Source organism: Macaca mulatta, chromosome 7, assembly GCF_049350105.2.
Source record: "Macaca mulatta isolate MMU2019108-1 chromosome 7, T2T-MMU8v2.0, whole genome shotgun sequence".
Taxonomy (NCBI): Eukaryota; Metazoa; Chordata; class Mammalia; order Primates; family Cercopithecidae; genus Macaca; species Macaca mulatta.
Window position 1 is genome coordinate 139988348 of NC_133412.1, and position 17387 is coordinate 140005734.

The 17387-nt window shown below is 33.5% G+C and overlaps 1 protein-coding gene across 30 annotated transcripts in view; it reads left to right on the top strand.

Moving 5' to 3' along the window:
- Window positions 1–17387, top strand: part of GPHN (gephyrin) — a 734546-nt gene that overhangs the window by 374123 nt on the left and 343036 nt on the right. For 8 of the 30 annotated variants that reach the window (XM_077938262.1, XM_028850392.2, XM_077938265.1 and 5 more), the window contains exon 5: window positions 5037–5075. In XM_077938262.1, the coding sequence (XP_077794388.1) occupies window positions 5037–5075 (39 nt within the window). 30 annotated transcript variants of the gene reach the window in all.

The window sequence follows — 17387 nt, forward strand, 5'->3', positions numbered from 1 at the left end:
ATGAAAAAATAAAAGCTCCATAGTAAAATGGTACCAGTATAAAAATTATAGGTACAAAATTAGACCATTTAGATAAATAATTAGAGCAATAATTGACTTTGCATTTAAGACTGTTAAGTTGAAAGGGTCCTATTCCACATAGTAGCACTAAAGAGGGAAGAGTACATTGTTCCTTGAGGTCAGAATTTTTGCAATTTTGAGAATAAGGCAAAAACAAAAATTTCCTATGTGAAGAACCCACAAATAAAAATTAGATATTCAGTTTCCTTTAAATATATGTCCTAATTGTATACCTACTCTATGTCAGAATATGCACTCAGCTTTTATGGGGCCCTATGGATAAGAGAGATCATACGTTAAATAAACATATAAGCAAGTGTACATGCAAGTGATGGTAAGTTCTGTTTCTAATTACAGTTCTAACTAGAAAAATAGTGTTGCCCATAGAACCTTTTATGGAGTAGCATAACAGACTGGTTAAATCTGCTCCATAATGGGCATAGAAATAATAAAAGTAATATGGTGGTTAAGAGCACAGACTATTTGGGTTTGAATCTTAGATCCACCTGTTATTAGTGTGCAACCCCCATATAATTTACTTAACTTTAAAAACCTGTTTTCTTATGTGTAAAATGAAGATAGTAAGAGTACTTGCCTCATAGAGTAGTTATATTATGTAAATGATATAAGCAAGGCACTAAAAACAGTATTTCCTTGTGATATAAATCTTTGCTATTGTTATCTACAATATATTTAGAAAGAGCTTTAGCTTTAAAAATAAGTTAAGTGATGGTTGAATAAATACTATAAGAATTATTCTCTGTAAGAAAAAATCAAACAGGGTAGGACCTAAAGTACACAATAGTATAGTTGTGGAAAAGGGAAAAGAAATACCAAAGAGGACTTGTTAAATCCTTATTTTAGCTTGAATTTATCAGTAATAATATCTTGAAATCACCTTTCTAGTACACCCTTCCAAATCCACTCTTGTGAAATAAAAAGAGGCTAGCATACCAGAATACTTTGGTTTTGCAAAATGAGTGCTAAGAAATTAACAATTAAAATATAAATAAATATTTTGCAGATATATTAGTAAAATGCTAAAAGTATATTTATCTAGAGACATAGTCTAAGGAAGGGAGATTTCAGGATATTCCTTTCTTTACTACTCTCTGGAATCAGGAATATGGATTTCTATCTCTGTATATTAGGTGCCCATCTATGAAATGGACTTACTGTTGCTTTTCACATAAAATGTAGTAAGATGACAACAAATGAGTACTTTATATCTGTCAAGTGCTATGAACTTCTCAGAATAATATCACTGAATTAGAAGGGAAGAATATTCGTAACTTTGTTGTTACTGCCTGCCATAAAAGGCATCTGATAGGGATTCAGGCAACAAAGTAAACAATTTGAATTATTCTAATAATTTTACCAGTATTGGAACTTGGAACTGCTACTAAAATATGAAGGACAAATGTCCACTGGAGGTAGTAACCATTTTAGATAGTTATTAATGGAACACAGATGAGAAGTAGCAGAAAGGATCCAAGTTCCTTCAAAAGATGCTGAAAAGAAAGAAGCAGTAAACCTCTCTTGTGTGTACAGTTTGAAGATGGTGGTTGTCAGTGTCACTGAATGAGCAAGACCAAAAGCCAAAGGCAACAGTGTGGAAGAAGCAGTCCATCATGCTGGAAGGACTAATTGATATACAAAGAAATAAAGTATACCTCTCTGTGAAGAATGAAGATAACATTATAGCCATGAGTGCCACTGGGATAATTTAAGTGTCTTCCCCCTCAGCTTCTTCACTCCTTTCTATAAGTTGTATTGCAGCAAATAACATAATGTCCTTGCGTGGAATAATCCTCAGTCTAAACCTTTATGGAAAGAAAAGCTAGGTCAGTTTTGATTAGGAGGTGCTTCTGAATGCAGTTTTACAAAATTTTTTAAATACTCTTTTTTACAAAATGGAGGTATTTAAACCAGAGAGAATATAATTGTTAGTTTTGAATATTGTATAACTATAATGGAGTCTTATTATAATGTGTCAGTTGTCTGCTATGATTCAAGATTACATTGTATAGGCAAACCCATTATAACAAGGTCACTTTAATAACCCCATTGATGGGATTCAAAAGAAATTCATATTATGCTAATTTCCAACTATTGTTAGGGTATGTATTTAGAAGTTTGGTTAATTGTGTGATACTTTGATATAAGTTCCCTTTATGGGCCCTATTTACTTCCTTTTTCATTCTCTCCCATTTTGCCATTTTTAAGACTTACTGGTATTGTACTTTGTCCCTTCAAGATGGGGCTGCTCTCTGGGGTAGATAGATGAATGAATATCACCCTCTTTAATAAATAATATTTAGAGGAATGAGAGGCTACTTGTATATAATATTGAAAGCAGGCCAGGTGCGGTGGCTCATACCTGTAATCCCAGCACTTTGGGAGGTCGAGGTGGGCAGATCACCTGAGGTCAGGAGTTTGAGACCAGCCTGGCCAACATGGTAAAACCTCATCTCCACTAAAAACAGAAAAATTAGCCAGGCATGATTACATGCCCCTGTAATCCCGTCTACTCAGGAGGCTGAGGGAGGGGAATCATTTGTAGCCGGGAGGTGGAGATTGCAGTGAGCCAAGATCGCACCACTGCACTCCAGCCTGGGTAACAGAGCAAGACACTGTCTCAAAAATAAAATAAAAAATAAAAATAATAATAATAATAATATTGAAAGCAAATCCTAGTATAAGTATACATTCCCCCAAACATTTACTATGGGCAATAGTAGTAACAATATTAACAGTAAATTCTAGTGTATCATTGCTTAAAGTTTAGTTATTACTCTTTGCCTTCTAAATATAAAATACTATAGGACAGGGGTCAGCAAACTTATTTAAAAGGGCCAGATGGTAAATTTTTTAGATTTTGTAGGCATATGGTCTCTGTCAAAATTACCCAACTCTGCCAGACCTGTAGCACAAAGGCAGCCACAGATGATATAAATAAATGAGCCTGGCTGTGTTCTAACAAAACTTTATTATGGGCACTGAATTTAGATTTCATATATTTCCATGTGTCATGAAATACTGTTCTTCTTTTGATTATCTCTTGAATCGTTAAAAAATACAAAGATCACTTGTAGATTGCAGGCCATACAAAAAAAAAAAAAAAACGAAAACAGGAAATGGGCAGGATTTGGCCCTGGGGCTGTAGTTTGCCAACCCTGTTATAGAACATTCCTGTTCTATAGTGCACTAGCATCTGCTCTGTTAATCTAAAAGCTCATAGTATGTGAGCTTTCAGAAGAATACTCTGAAAATTTGAGACTGAGAGAGGAAGCCCCATAAGAAGTTAATGCTTCATGGACTCAAATATGTACTTAAAGCCTACAAGATATAGGTATAGATATAGATACAGATATAGATATAGATATATACATGCCAGGCACTGTTTCAGATGTTGAGATAGAGCAATGAGCTAATAAGTCAAAAGTTCCTACCTTTATGGAATTTACATTTTAGTGAGAGGATACAAACTATTAAAAAAACAAGTAAACTGTATAGTACTGGAGATGGTAAGTGCTATGTGTAAAAATTAACCAGGGAGGGAGGATAGTAGCCCAGGCGGGAAAGAGGGTTATAATTTTAAATAGGGTCATCCATTAAGGAAGGCCTCATTGATAAGATGACATTTGAACAAAGACCTTAAGGAGGAGAAAGAGGAAGCCATGGATCATCTGGAACCTGAATGCCACCCTTAGTGTAATAGAGTAGAGGCATGGCATGAACTGACATATTTTAATGTAGAAACAAGTTAGGAGACTATTAAAATAACCCAGGTGGAAAATGACAGTGGCTTAGACCAATGATAGAGGTGGAGGTAGTGAGAAGTAGATTATTGATATATTTTGAAGGGAGAGGTAAACAGATAGAATAAGATAAAGAGAGAAGTCAGGTATAAGACCTGACTTGGGAATTAGAAGGATGTAGTTTCCATTTAATGAAATGGAGAAGACTATGGGAAAAGTAGGTTTGAGGGGGAAGATCAAGAATTTTACTTTGGTTATGGAAATGTGAACTTCCTTTAGGTATTCAAGTGGAGATATTGAATTGCAATTAGATATTAGGTATATGAGGCTGAGCACAGTGGCTCACACCTGTAATCCCAGCACTTTGGGAGGTTGAGGTGGGCGGATCACATGAGGTAAGGAGTTCAAGACCAGCCTAGACAACCAGGTGAAACTCTGTCTCTACTAAAAGAAAAGAAAAGAAAAAAGCCAGACATGGTGGTGCACGCCTGTAATCCCAGCTACTTAGGAGGCTGAGGCAGGAGAATTGCTTGAACCCAGGAGGCAGAGGTTTGCAGTGAGCTGAGATTGCGCCACTGTACTCCAGCCTGGGTGACAGAGTGAGACTCCTTCCCCCTGCCCCCCAAAAAAGTAGATATTAGGTATATGTATCTAGACTTCAGTAGGAAAATCTGGGCTAGAAATATTATTTTTGGAGTCATCAACATATAAATGGAATTAAAATCCATGACAATTGATGAGATCACCAAGATACTTACTGATATTACTATTTGTTGATTGACATTACTGCCCCTGATTGTTTCTCATCCACTTTCAAAGAGGTAGGTAGTTTCTAGTAATCTGTCCCCTCTGCTCATTCACAAAGAGTGGAAGGGATCCCACTGAATTAGAAGCCCGACCTACACAGGAAGTACCATTAGTTGACCATCTTCCCATTTTGCCATGGTGTAAACATAAGAGTGAATTTTTCCAAGTACCTCCTTGCTGGAAACTGTTTGCATTGGAGGTAAGTGTGAAAGGGGAGGTTGTGGGGAATGATGGGGTGAGGGCTTCCTAAACCTTTCCCATAACTCAGAAATGGTTTCATTCTGAGGAAGGGAGAAGGTTCAGGCTGGTTCTTATTTCCCTGAACCAGTTCATATAGCCCTAAATTTGACCTGCTTTCCTCAAACTGGGAGTCAGAAATCCCTTTTCTCTTCTGTTTTTCTGCTGCAGAAATTCCCAACATTCCCATTTTGTGGGCTCCAGAAAGGGGTAAGCGAAGACTTCAATCCCAGCCAATCATTTTCAGATTAATAATTTTTAGTGTTTTGGTTTCTTTTATCATCATAAAAAATGCTTGGACCCATTTTTCACATCTGTTTAATTTCTTTGTGGATTGCTATGTATCTATGTTCTAGGGTCATTCTGTATCCCTGGGCAATAGAGTTCAGATCCATCTGCTATTTCCATTTGTGTGCTGTTCTCTTGTGGATTCTCATTTGCAGTTTATTGATTACTGTATCCTAGATGGAAGACACCCAGTTCAGGGGACTGCCTCACTCTCAATCTCATCTTTTCCTGAATGGTGTTTTATTCCTCTGCTGAAAGCTTGTTATTACCCTATACAACTGCTTCTGATGATCTGTCATTGTTTCTCTACCGTTCTGTCTTCCTGCTTGATTGCCTTTGGTTTTTGTCTCTCCTTTTTGCCTCACTTCACTCATCTGCTGAATGATTTGCATTCTTCACTCACTGGTACTTTGTCCATCAGCAAATGGCCTGGTACTGCCGTATCCATCTGTCATTTTAGCATTTTAGACTGCCCAGCATTATCTATCTGCTCCCCTACAATTCCCCTATACTATGGCCTAACAAGTGCTACGTCATCTGCCTGCCTGATCTTGCCCTGCCCAATCTATACCTGTAACACTGTAAGTAGGTGAGATTGTTTAGCATTTCTGCTATCATCTACACTTGCCTTGTGCCACTGAGTTAGACTGCTGACTGAGTTTGCTCGACTGTTGCCTCCTCTTCCTATTTGCTGCCTGTGGCTGCCCCATTAATTTATTTGAGACATTGCAATCATCTCCTATGTACTTGCAACTTGCTGTTTGGCCTGTGTTGCCTCCTTTATAGTTTGCTGCATTTAAAAAATCACTGGCATTGCTCCTCTGTTGTCTTGTAACCCTGATCATATTTTATTTCCAATAAAAGTTTTACCTACATATTGTCCTAACATCTTAGAAATAGGAAAATGCTTTGCTATTTAACAGCCCAGTCCAGTTTGCTCCTAAAGTGACTTTTTAAACTCACTACCACCTGTCCTTTCTGCTTTTTTGTACAACTCCACATTCTTCTCTTTACATAGAATATATATTTTTAAAAATCATCATCTTTGCTTAAGTTTTCTTTTCACATCATATATTATGTACATTTATTTCTCATGTATGGGATCTTTCAATAATTTTCCATATACTAAAAGTATTTCCTAATTTATTTTTCCTAAATTTTCCAGGGTTTTATAAGGACAAGTTACTCCTATTAATTTTATTCTTTTTAATAAGACCAGAAGATTTTTTTGCAACTTTAAAAGTATCATCTCTAAAAATAATAAATTTAATTATCTTATAATTCTTTGTAGTTCAGATTAAAGTAACTTTCTGCTCTGCCCTATTTTTTCCTTTGAGAATATCATTTCTCAGCTTCCTCATAGTTTACGTAATACCAGTTCTTTAGAGATCCTTTAGATGTATTTATCTTCCTTCCTTTTAAACTCTTTTCTTGTATGTTGGGTAAACCTTTGAAATTGATATTTTCTCATTATTGTATTTGCAAAGTACTTGGCATCTAAAAATAACTTGCAACATAACATTATCTGCACTGTAAACCTTATAGTCTTAATAGCTTTTATCTAAATGAAAGCTCAAATACAAGAACCAAAGAATAATTTTGGTGAAATTTGCAAGAGTCTAAGGAGGAGATGTAAAGTGGAGTATGTATGTGTGCCTGCACATGTGTATATAGAGACTTGAAGTGTTTTATGTGTGTATCTACAACATCATTGTGCTCGAAGTGTGGAAAATGCTGAGTATCCATATTACACTTTATTTTTACAAAAAAATCTAAAGAGGTGATAGATTTAGGGATATGGAAAAAGTATGGATGGGTTTTTATTTTCTTTTAATAATATAGATAAAATTCGTCAGTGTGAAGAAAAGGATGCTCTAGGAAAGTTAAGAAAATCATTTCAGTAGCTTTTTAAAATTTTGATAAAATATAAACATAAAATTTACCATTTTAACCAATTTTAAGTATAAAATTCAGTGATATTAGCACATTCACAGTTTTGTGCAACTATCACCACTGTTTCTAGAACTTTTTTTTATCATTCCACATAGAAACTCTGTACCCATTAAATAAAAATTCCCCATTCCTCTCTCCCCTAACCCCTGGTAAACTCTAATCTATTTTCTGTCTTTATAAATTTGCCTATTCTAGATACCTCATATAAGTGGAATCATACAAGTTTTGTCTTTCAGTGTCGAGCTTATTTCACTTAGCAAAATGTTTTCAAGGTTCATTTATATTATATAATGTATTAGAATTTCATCCTTTTTTGACTCTAATTAATATTCCATTGTATGTATATACCACAACTTGTTTATCAGTTCACCTGTTGGTGGATACTGGGTTGTTTTCAGATTTTAACTTTTATAAATAATGCTCCTACAAACATTGGTGTGCAAGTATCTGTTTTTCTTTTGGTTATATAACTAGAAATGGATTCAATAGCATTTAATACTTTTGTCCACGAAAAAATTAAATTAATAGCAAAGAGATCAGGGAGAAACCACATAATTTATATGAAAGATTAATAAGTCCAAGATATTATATTAGGAAGAGAAGAAATTATAAACTTTTAGAAAGGCTACAGAAGGCCAAATGATAAAATTTAGAAGACTGTATTCTATAAATAAAAGGGAGAATGAAGTTAAAATAACACAGATCTTGGATGATTGCAAGATAACAAAAATGATTCTGAAGAAAGTTAAATTTTAAAAAAATAACCAACTTAAGGACAGTATGATGGCACATCTTTGAAATGGAATAACGTGGGCTTTTATAGAGGAGAGAGGTAGGCATTTCAAAGGCAGAATTTAAATGAAGATGACTAAGATGAGGGAACCAGGTCATGTTTAGAGGAACCAGAAATGGGAACAGGAATTCATTTCAATCCAGAGATCCTTCATCCTGTATACTCAGCCTTCTACCACTCATAGACATTTTTCTAAAAAGATTCCTAGGCTCAAACCCGAGATTCCGATTCAGTAGGTTTGGAATTTGGTTTAGGTAATGTGCAAATACATGCCTGTGTGTGTGTGTGTGTGTGTGTGTGTGTGTGTGTGTGTGTATGCACGTGTGTCTCTGTGTGTGTTTTAATCCACTGATGAAACACTGTACTCTGTACCATAGTGTCCTAGACCTTATAAGAATTAAATAAGTTAAAGAGAATTGGCCCTTGTCTTCAAGCAGTTTAAAACTGCAGTAGTTAAAATAATGATGGACTTAGGAAAGGCTTTCAATCTGTTAGGTGATAAGTTCTCATTTGTTAATTCAACAATTTTAGGGTGGTGATTTTTATACTCTATCAACTGGGGTTCTTCATCTAAACTATCAAACACAGAAAATTGTTTGACTATCTTCTCAATTATCCTAAGGGTGGCACACCAGCTAGTACCATTCTATATGCGTGAGAGAGAAGTTAATTCACTAGATACAAAAATTCTCTCAGAACCTTTTAAGAAAGGTTGGGTAATCTGTAGTCTGCTAGGAATAGGTGACACAAAGACATAAAACTTTGCTCTTAAGGGGCTCACATTCCAGGAGAGGGGAAAAGACATTTAACAAAAAATGCATTTCTAATATCAACCGCACAATTTTCTTCTTTTCATCTAATGGACTGAGGGAAATGTTCAAAGTCAGAGTGGCTGTATATAAGGAAATCCTTTCACCTCTTCTAAGCATTATTGATTCAGGAAGAAGAATGTAATAAGAATGATAAATTCTGTATTACAGCTTTTCACAGCTGAAGGATGCTGGCAGTAACTTAAATGTCAATAGGAATCTCTTTAATTTTAAAGCCTAGAGCATTCAGTGGCAGGTTAGTGATTTCATTGATAGCTATTAATAAGCAACAGTAACTAAAACCAAGTTTATTAGTTTCATAGTGAAGAGTAGAAAATGGCTATAGGTAAGTTGATAACTAATGTCCAATAGTCTGTTCTTGAACGTAATTGAAAGCACAGTGAGAGATTTTTGCCCCCGAAGTACAACTCTTATACCAATAATGAAAATGTTCAGGAATTTAATTTATTCTCACTATCAATTAAAACTCACTAAAATTCCTGGTGTCAGAAGGTTCAGTCATATTCATTAGTTTTTCTTATGGATTTAATTATTTCTGAACTATAAATTTATTTGTCCTCCCTGTACTGATCAGTGTGCATTTAAACTGGAGAGCAGTTAGCTTTCATTCCTATTACTGAGCACTTCACACTGATTCCTTTAGGATAAACTTTACTAACACATTTTTCCTTCTTCCTTCCAATTTCTTACCAAACTTTATTTTAACAGCACAGCTATGGGAAGGTCAAGGTTGTCATGTCAACAGAAAAGCACTACAATAGAAATTACGACCAGATTAGCTTGTTTTCTTAGCAATAATGAGCAATTTTAAAAGATTTTGCTTTGCCTGCATTCATTCTGAAAAACATTTCAAAACAGAAAAAGCAGATTATGCAGATATTTTAATAATGTGGAATAAAGGAAAATATAAGAGTAACATAATTTTATGAAACTCATTTTATTAATAATAAATATACTTTTTCTTGTCTTATGATCTCTGAACTCCTATTTTATTTTGAGGAAACTGAATTTAAAATAGAGTGCTATAATGTGTTTCCTTTGTGTGAAAGTTAATCTGAGAAGACAATACGTCTATCTCATTCTTACTAGGCTTCAAGTCCTTTATATCTAATAACAAGAAAATTATCTGAATTAGGCAACTACTGTCTAACAAATCATCTATTTTTTCTTTTACTTTTTTATTTTCTCCACTGAATGACAGCAGAATGTATTCAAGACCTTGCAAAGGATATGATTGAAGACGTAGCTTCCTTATATAAACATTTTGTGAAGGTATCCATAAAATGAAGTGAAACTTTTGTGAAGTTTCACTTTTTTGATTTTGAATATGGATAATAACAGTAGCAGGCACTAATAATCAGTCTCCTAGTTTCTCAATTTCTTTTCCCCCCATTTGCCCTCCTACCATCAAATACTTCAATGTTGCTGGCAGAAGCTAACTCCTGGCACAAGAAGTCAGGTAGGTGAGAAAGAGATCACTGGGGGAAAGTAAATTGCCCCAGAAAGACAGACTTTTTGGTACAAAGATCCTTTATTCACACGTAACAGTCTTTAATTTTATGAACATCAAAATCAATACCTGAAAAGTTCACTAGTTAGATATTTGGAAGTTTTTAAAATACAAGACACCACGAGACTTTTTGTATTTGACTTAGAATGCTTTTTAGATTTCTTATAATATTTAGTAATTATGAAGAAATTTAGTGTTTTTTACTTATATCAGCAACATAAAAACTGCTCAAATTTGATTCCTTACATGTTCAGGAATCAATTTTTCTTTGGTTTATTCATAGCCATAGTAGTACATGTATATTTACTTTGCAATCAAAGGTAGTAATTGCCTTACAGAGATCTTAAGCAGAGGTCCTCAAAGAAAATACTATATCTCTTATAAGTTAAATTATTTCTCATCCAATGCTTTCTTATCAAAATTAAGATAGACTCTGTGAGAGGGATAAAATATGAAGTCTGTTTAGATATCCTGCTTCTCATGAAGGTTAGTAACTACATGGTAAGGCTAAAGACCATCTGTAAAAAGCTTCTCTTTTACCAACAAGAAAACTGGTTTTCAAATTTCCATACTTTCCAGTTAGTGTTAAAATATTAGGAGCACACCATTTTGCATATTATATGTGTTCAACCACAGCATAAAATGACCTTTTTATTGTGAAATGGGTATTCAAACCATATTTTAATAGAAAAATATATGGTCATTTAGGAAAAGGAAAAGATGACGTTCATCTTTTTAATAATAGAGTTTTAAAATAACTCTTTTTTTACTGAACATGGAAATAATATGTGTTTTTTGCAAAAAAAAAAAGAATTTGGTGAAAATATAGCAAAGTAAAATGAAGTTAATAAAAACACTAATAATCTGAATCCACAATTATTATCTAAGACTAATTCATTAATTTGTCCAACTGGGAGCACATCATATATACTGGTTTATAGCTTGGTTTTCTTAGTAATATCATCCCAATTATTATAATAATTACTAAAATGTATAGTACACTTACTGTATGCCATGTATTTTTATAAGTACTTTGTATATCTACAATATTTATTTGTATATTTAATCTACACAACAAGCCTACAGAATAGGTAGGCTTATTGATAAGAAAATTACATTTAGAAAGATTAAATGATTGAATAAATTGACCTAGATATAGCAAAAGATGATAGAACTAGAATTTGAACTAGGTAGTCTTTACTCCAGATCCCTTGCTCTTAGCCACTCTCCTTTTCAGATAATGTAATCTTTTTCTTCATTTAATAACTGTTCTACAAAAAACTGGGATTTGTCAATCACTGAAAAATATTAAAAACCTATGAATAATTTAATTTCGCTATCATTAAACATTTAGGTTATTTCCTATTTTCTATCACATTCTCTTTGTATAAATTATTATGTATACTTCTGATGATCACTTTAGAAATATTTCCATAAAATAGAATAACTCACTCAAAATTGTGAAGTCTCATATTACATATCACTAAATGACCCTCTTAGAATATGTACAAATTTGTATATTTGTACTATCAGTTTATGAGATTGTATTTCCATTAATCATTATTAATCTTACGAATCTGGTAGGTGAAAAATTGTGTTTTTATTGGCATGTTGTAGAATATTAATTTTTAATCTTACCAATCTGGTAGATGAAAAATTGTATTTTTATTGGCATTTATAGAAGAGTTAGATTAAACACTGTTCTTGAATTTATTCAGTTTTGTTTCTCCTTTTATAAACTGCCTGGGTTTTTTGTTTTGTTTTGTTTTTGGCTCAGTAGCTGTTCTTAAATACTGATTCTAACCACAAAGAGGACTGTAAAGAATTGGTTGTCAAGAAATAATTTTGGTAAGGTCAAATTTATGTTTTGGCTGTATCATTTTGACACATAAACCATTCATTTTCTCATTTCTCAAACTCCAGTGACATACTAGTACTCAATTATTTTATCACTCATGCTCTTAACAACACAGATCAAGCCAAAAACTATATCCTGAATCAAAGGCATGAAGTTAATAAAATACAACCACATTTCTTTCTAATAAGTTAGTTTTTCCCTTTGTGAGATTTTTTTCATAGCTGATGCATGATAGTTTATATTCTAGCTATCCTTTTCTTATGTAATGTTCACTGTTAAATAATTTACAGATAGAAACTTATTGAACTTCAGTAATTTAGAACTAATGGTCTATTCATAGATATAAGCCCTGGAAAATAATGTATAATTAGGACATTTAATACACTGAGCTACTATTAGCAGTCATTTTTAAAAATACCAAATATAAACTTTTACACAATTATTTTGCTTGGCAAACTCATTTTTCTATATAGGAATTCCAAAGGAGACCTTATTCTAGTGTGCAATTAATATGAATTATATCTGATTATCTAGATACTGAAACCATTTTATAAACTTCTCTGACATGTAGAGCTCAACTTCCTCTTAAGTGTTCAAGAGAACCTATTTTTTTTTTAGTTGCTTATAATATGCAAACCATTTCAGAACCCAGAGTTTTTTGGTAAGTGAATTAACATGTGGTTTGTATTTTTACATGGAAACTATATGTATAAATGGTTTTCAACCAGGATAAATTTTGGTGCCCCAGGGGACATTTGCAATGCCTGGTGACATTTTTGGTTGTTACAGTTGGAGGGTACCTAGTGATATCGGGTGAGTAGAGCCCAGGGATACTGCTAAACATCCTGTAGTGCATGGGACAGTCCCTACAACAAAGAATTATCTGACACAAAATGTTAATGCAGAGATTGGAAAAACCCTCATGACATAATATCATTGAGTACGCACTAACTGCCAGGTTGTGCTGGAGGCTGCGGGTACATGGGTAGAAAGTTATGATCTTACCGGTTAAGAAAGTTACATTTCATTGTGAAACAGAAAGATCTAGATTTTTTAAATGATAATTTAAATGATAATGAGATTTTAAAAATGATATTATATTAACATATAATAATGTTATATAATTGTTATGTTAATATAATAACATTTTGTTATAAGAATATGTAATTATTGTGCTGTAGTAATTTTATGTGTGATAAGTATATGACATATTTAGGAACAAAAATTCTACCTGAGGGACTTACTTAGTTTTGGGAAACTTTCAAAGAAGTGACAAGTGATATTGGCACTGTGTTTGTTGTTGTTGTTATTCCTTACCTTTTATTTAATTAAAAAAAAAAAAAAACACAAATAGTGTAGTTACAGCATAATGGATTTTCAAAAGCTGAACATATCCATATAACCATCCAGATCAATAAACCAGAATATTATCAGTGTCCCAGCAAACAGCCCTGTTCCCCCTTATAGTCACAGCTCAATCCTCAAGTGTAACTACAACTTTGACTTTTAGCACTATAGATTACTTTTTTTTTTCAAAGACAGGATCTCCCTCTGTCACCCAGGCTGGAGTTAGAATTACTTTTGTGTTTTACAGAACTTTGTATAAGTGGAACCATATAATATGTAATCTTTTGTGTCTAGATTCTTTTGTTTAGTGTCATTTATGTAAAATTGATTCATAATATTTCATGTTGTTCATTCTCATAACTATATTGTATAATACAGTTATATTTATTAACTCATTCTACTGTAAAGGCACAATGGCTGAAACCATAAGTTGACCAATAGGTCAGTTTGACTGCAGAATTAGTTTTGAGGGATTGGCAAGAAGACAGCTAGGGAAAATAGGTAGGATCAGATGATAGAAGATACCTTTGTCATATTAAAGGCATTTGGATTTTTTTTTCTAGTAGGAAATGAGATTTTTCAAAAGATATTAATCAAGAGTAAAATATAATGAGACTTGCATTTTAGAAAGATCATTTTGACAGCAAAATAGAATGGCTTGAGTGGGAGCAAGCTTAGCTATAACACCAATCAGGAAGTCATTGGAATAGTTCAGATAAAAGATGCTGAGAACCTAAATGTAGACAGTGCAGGTGAGGATAGAAAGGGACATATGATTTTCTCTGGATAGAATTAATAGCACTTTTGGAATAACTGAGAATAAGGGTTGCAAAGACTAGTTTTCTGAGCCAACCTTCAAAGCTTACTAAAATGTTAAAATGTGTTACTAAAATGCAAAATGTATACAATAAAGAAAAATAATAGAATTTAATGTTAGAATTTCAAGTTGAATTCAAAATAATTTTCAAATGTATCTTTAATGTTTGAACTTACACAAAAACAGATATCATTTGCTAAGAATACGTAAACTAATAAAAATCTTTACAGAGAATCTGAAGGAAACTTGATAACGGTCTAGACTAAAGGTTAATAATACTGGCCACTTGTTTGTTTTCATTTCAATTTTTAAAGTATGGCTTTCTTTTTTGTTGTTTCAGGATTTCACTCGTGGCACATTTTGCCACTATTAAGGTAGTTTTCAGTTAAGGAGGGAAAAAAGTTGTGTGTGTGTGTGCGTGCACGTGCGCGCATTCGTCTGCGCACACATTGACATGCTAAATGCAGAAGTTGAGAGAAGAAAGGAAAAGGGGAGTTAAAATATTACATATGGATGAAAAGGAAGAACATTTTTTAAGTAGAATGAACTTAGTTCCCTGTTATTATTTCTGGGTGGGGAAATTGCTCTCTCTTTTTATTTTGTTTGTGCATGCATCCTAAGGAGAATAAAGGCAGTGAGTCAGAAAGTTCCCCCATAGTCACTAGGTGATAGCTTCATTTCAAAGATGTATCGTTTTCTGTCTGAGACAGTAGTCAAGCTAGTTGTCTCTTTATGACCTACAGAATGACAGCAATTAGCTTCTGATAAAAAGAACAGTGCCTATCAATGTTTTCGAAGATGAAGAATTCTGACATAAAAAAAAAATTAGTGAACTCTCATTCGATAGTAATTACACCTGTTGTCTATTCACTAAATCAAATATATAACGCTTTTTAAAATTATGATCAATTCTGAAAGACTTTTAGATGAATTTGTATCTTATTATAACATCTATATTCATCAAAAGCTCTAATACACATAAATGAGAGTAATTTATTCATTGTATAATCAGTGCTTTTTGCATTAATTGGAGAAAGGCTTCTAATTGCTCTGATATACTTCAGGGTCTGTCCTCCACAAACGAAGAACCACAGACACTTGATTTTTTTGTTTGTTTCTGTTGCATTTGGGGAGCAACTGTATTAGGTCCAAATTTCAGAAAATTCTAAATTTTATGCTTTTAATTAATGAATTTATTGTAGATTTTTAAAAATCAAGTAAAGGGTAATCTTAATGCCAATTTACTTTGAAAATGTCAGATTTTGAAAACAACAGAGTAAAGTAACACTGAGTAAAGCACATCTGCATTTTTCATTTTTAGGAAGAAATATGGATTCCTTTTCTTGTCACATTTATTACTTAAAAAAAATAAAGTATGCCTGTTAATCTTCAACACAGATTCAAAGATGAGAATACTATGTATTAGTCTGTTATGCTGCTAAAAAGAGACATACCTGAGACTAGGTAACTTATAAAGGAAAGATGTTTGACACACAGTTCCACATGGCTGGGGAGACCTCACAATCGTGGCTGAAGACGAATAAGGAGCCACGTCATACGCGGCAGCAGGCAAGAGAGCTTGTGCAGGGGAACTCCAATTTATAAAACCATCAGATCTCGTGAGACTTATTCACAACCACAGGAACCAATGGGGGAAGCACCCCCATGATTCAATTATCTCCACCTGGTCTCGCCCAGGGCATCAAAAATTTAAAGAATCAAGGAGCTACCTTGCTTTGTATTTGCTTCTACTTTTTTTCATCAGTTTTATCAAAAACAGATTTTGGCACTATATTTTTACGTCCATAATTTGAGTTTTTACTCAAGGATCCTTGAGAGTATTAAAAGCATGGCAATTAGCTAGAAGCAAGAGTTCTTTTTCTATTTTGCCATTAGTTTATCTGTCATGTTCATTGTCATTTTATCACCAAATGAAGTCCTAAAATCAACAACTGAGAAACTTTTAAAAGTACTTTGATATCATCTGGTATTCAATCAAGAAAATATTGAGACTTTACTAGTTTTAAGTGAGAAATAATTAAAATGTATTAGTTGCAGCAAAGATTGAGTCCCTTAATCCAAATATTTGTTAAAATCAAAGAACAATATAACCTGTCTAATCATTGCAAATCATTCTTATCTAAATGTTGCCATCACAGGAGTAGCCAGATATTATTAGTGTAATCTTCAGTCTCAATACCTTTCAGTCATGAGTCCAGTAACTTAAACCTCATTTCAAGTTCACATCCCTTTTATCCTAAATAATGGAAAAATGTCTTTTCTGTCTAAGCTATTAACTGCATATGCCTGAATGGAAGATGACAGCAACTATAATATGAGACACCTATTTTCCCAATGAGAAGATCCATAAATGGAGGGATTATCCATCTTAAATGTACATACTTTTAGCAATTTAGATAAAATAGTGAAACACTTAGGTTCACTAATTTAAAACACAAATATAAATTTAAAGGCACATTGAAAATAGTGTATTATTTAGGACAACTGATTCTTTTTCATGGCAAGTTTTTGAAAGGTTTTATGCAAAGTCCCAACATATGCCATTAACATCAATGTCTTTATTACCATTGCCAGAGTCTAAGTAATTTAAAAGTTTTCCATGCCATATCATCCTTTGTTTAACAGCTTTATTGAGATATAATTCACATATCATACAATTCATTCATTGAAAGTATATAATTCAATGGTTTTTGGTATATTACATTTATTTTTTAATTTTGGCAAAATATATGTAGCACAAAACTTGCTATTTTAGCCTTTTTTTTTTTTTTTTTTTTTGAGACATAGTCTCACTCTGTTGTCCAGACTGGAGCACAGTGGCAGGTTCTCAGCTCACTGCAACCTCCACACCCCAGATTCACCCTCCTGCCTCAGTATTCACCCTACCCTCCTGAGTAGCTGGGATTACAAGTGCATGCCACTATGCCCAGCTAATTTTTGTATTATAAAAGAGATGGGGTTTCACCATGTTAGCCAAGCTGGCCTCAAACTCCTGACCTTAGGTGATCCGCCCGCCTCAGCCTCCCAAAGTGCTGAGATAACAGGCGTGAGCCACTGTGCCTGGCCCTACTTTAGCCATTTTTAAGTGTACAGTTCATTGGTATT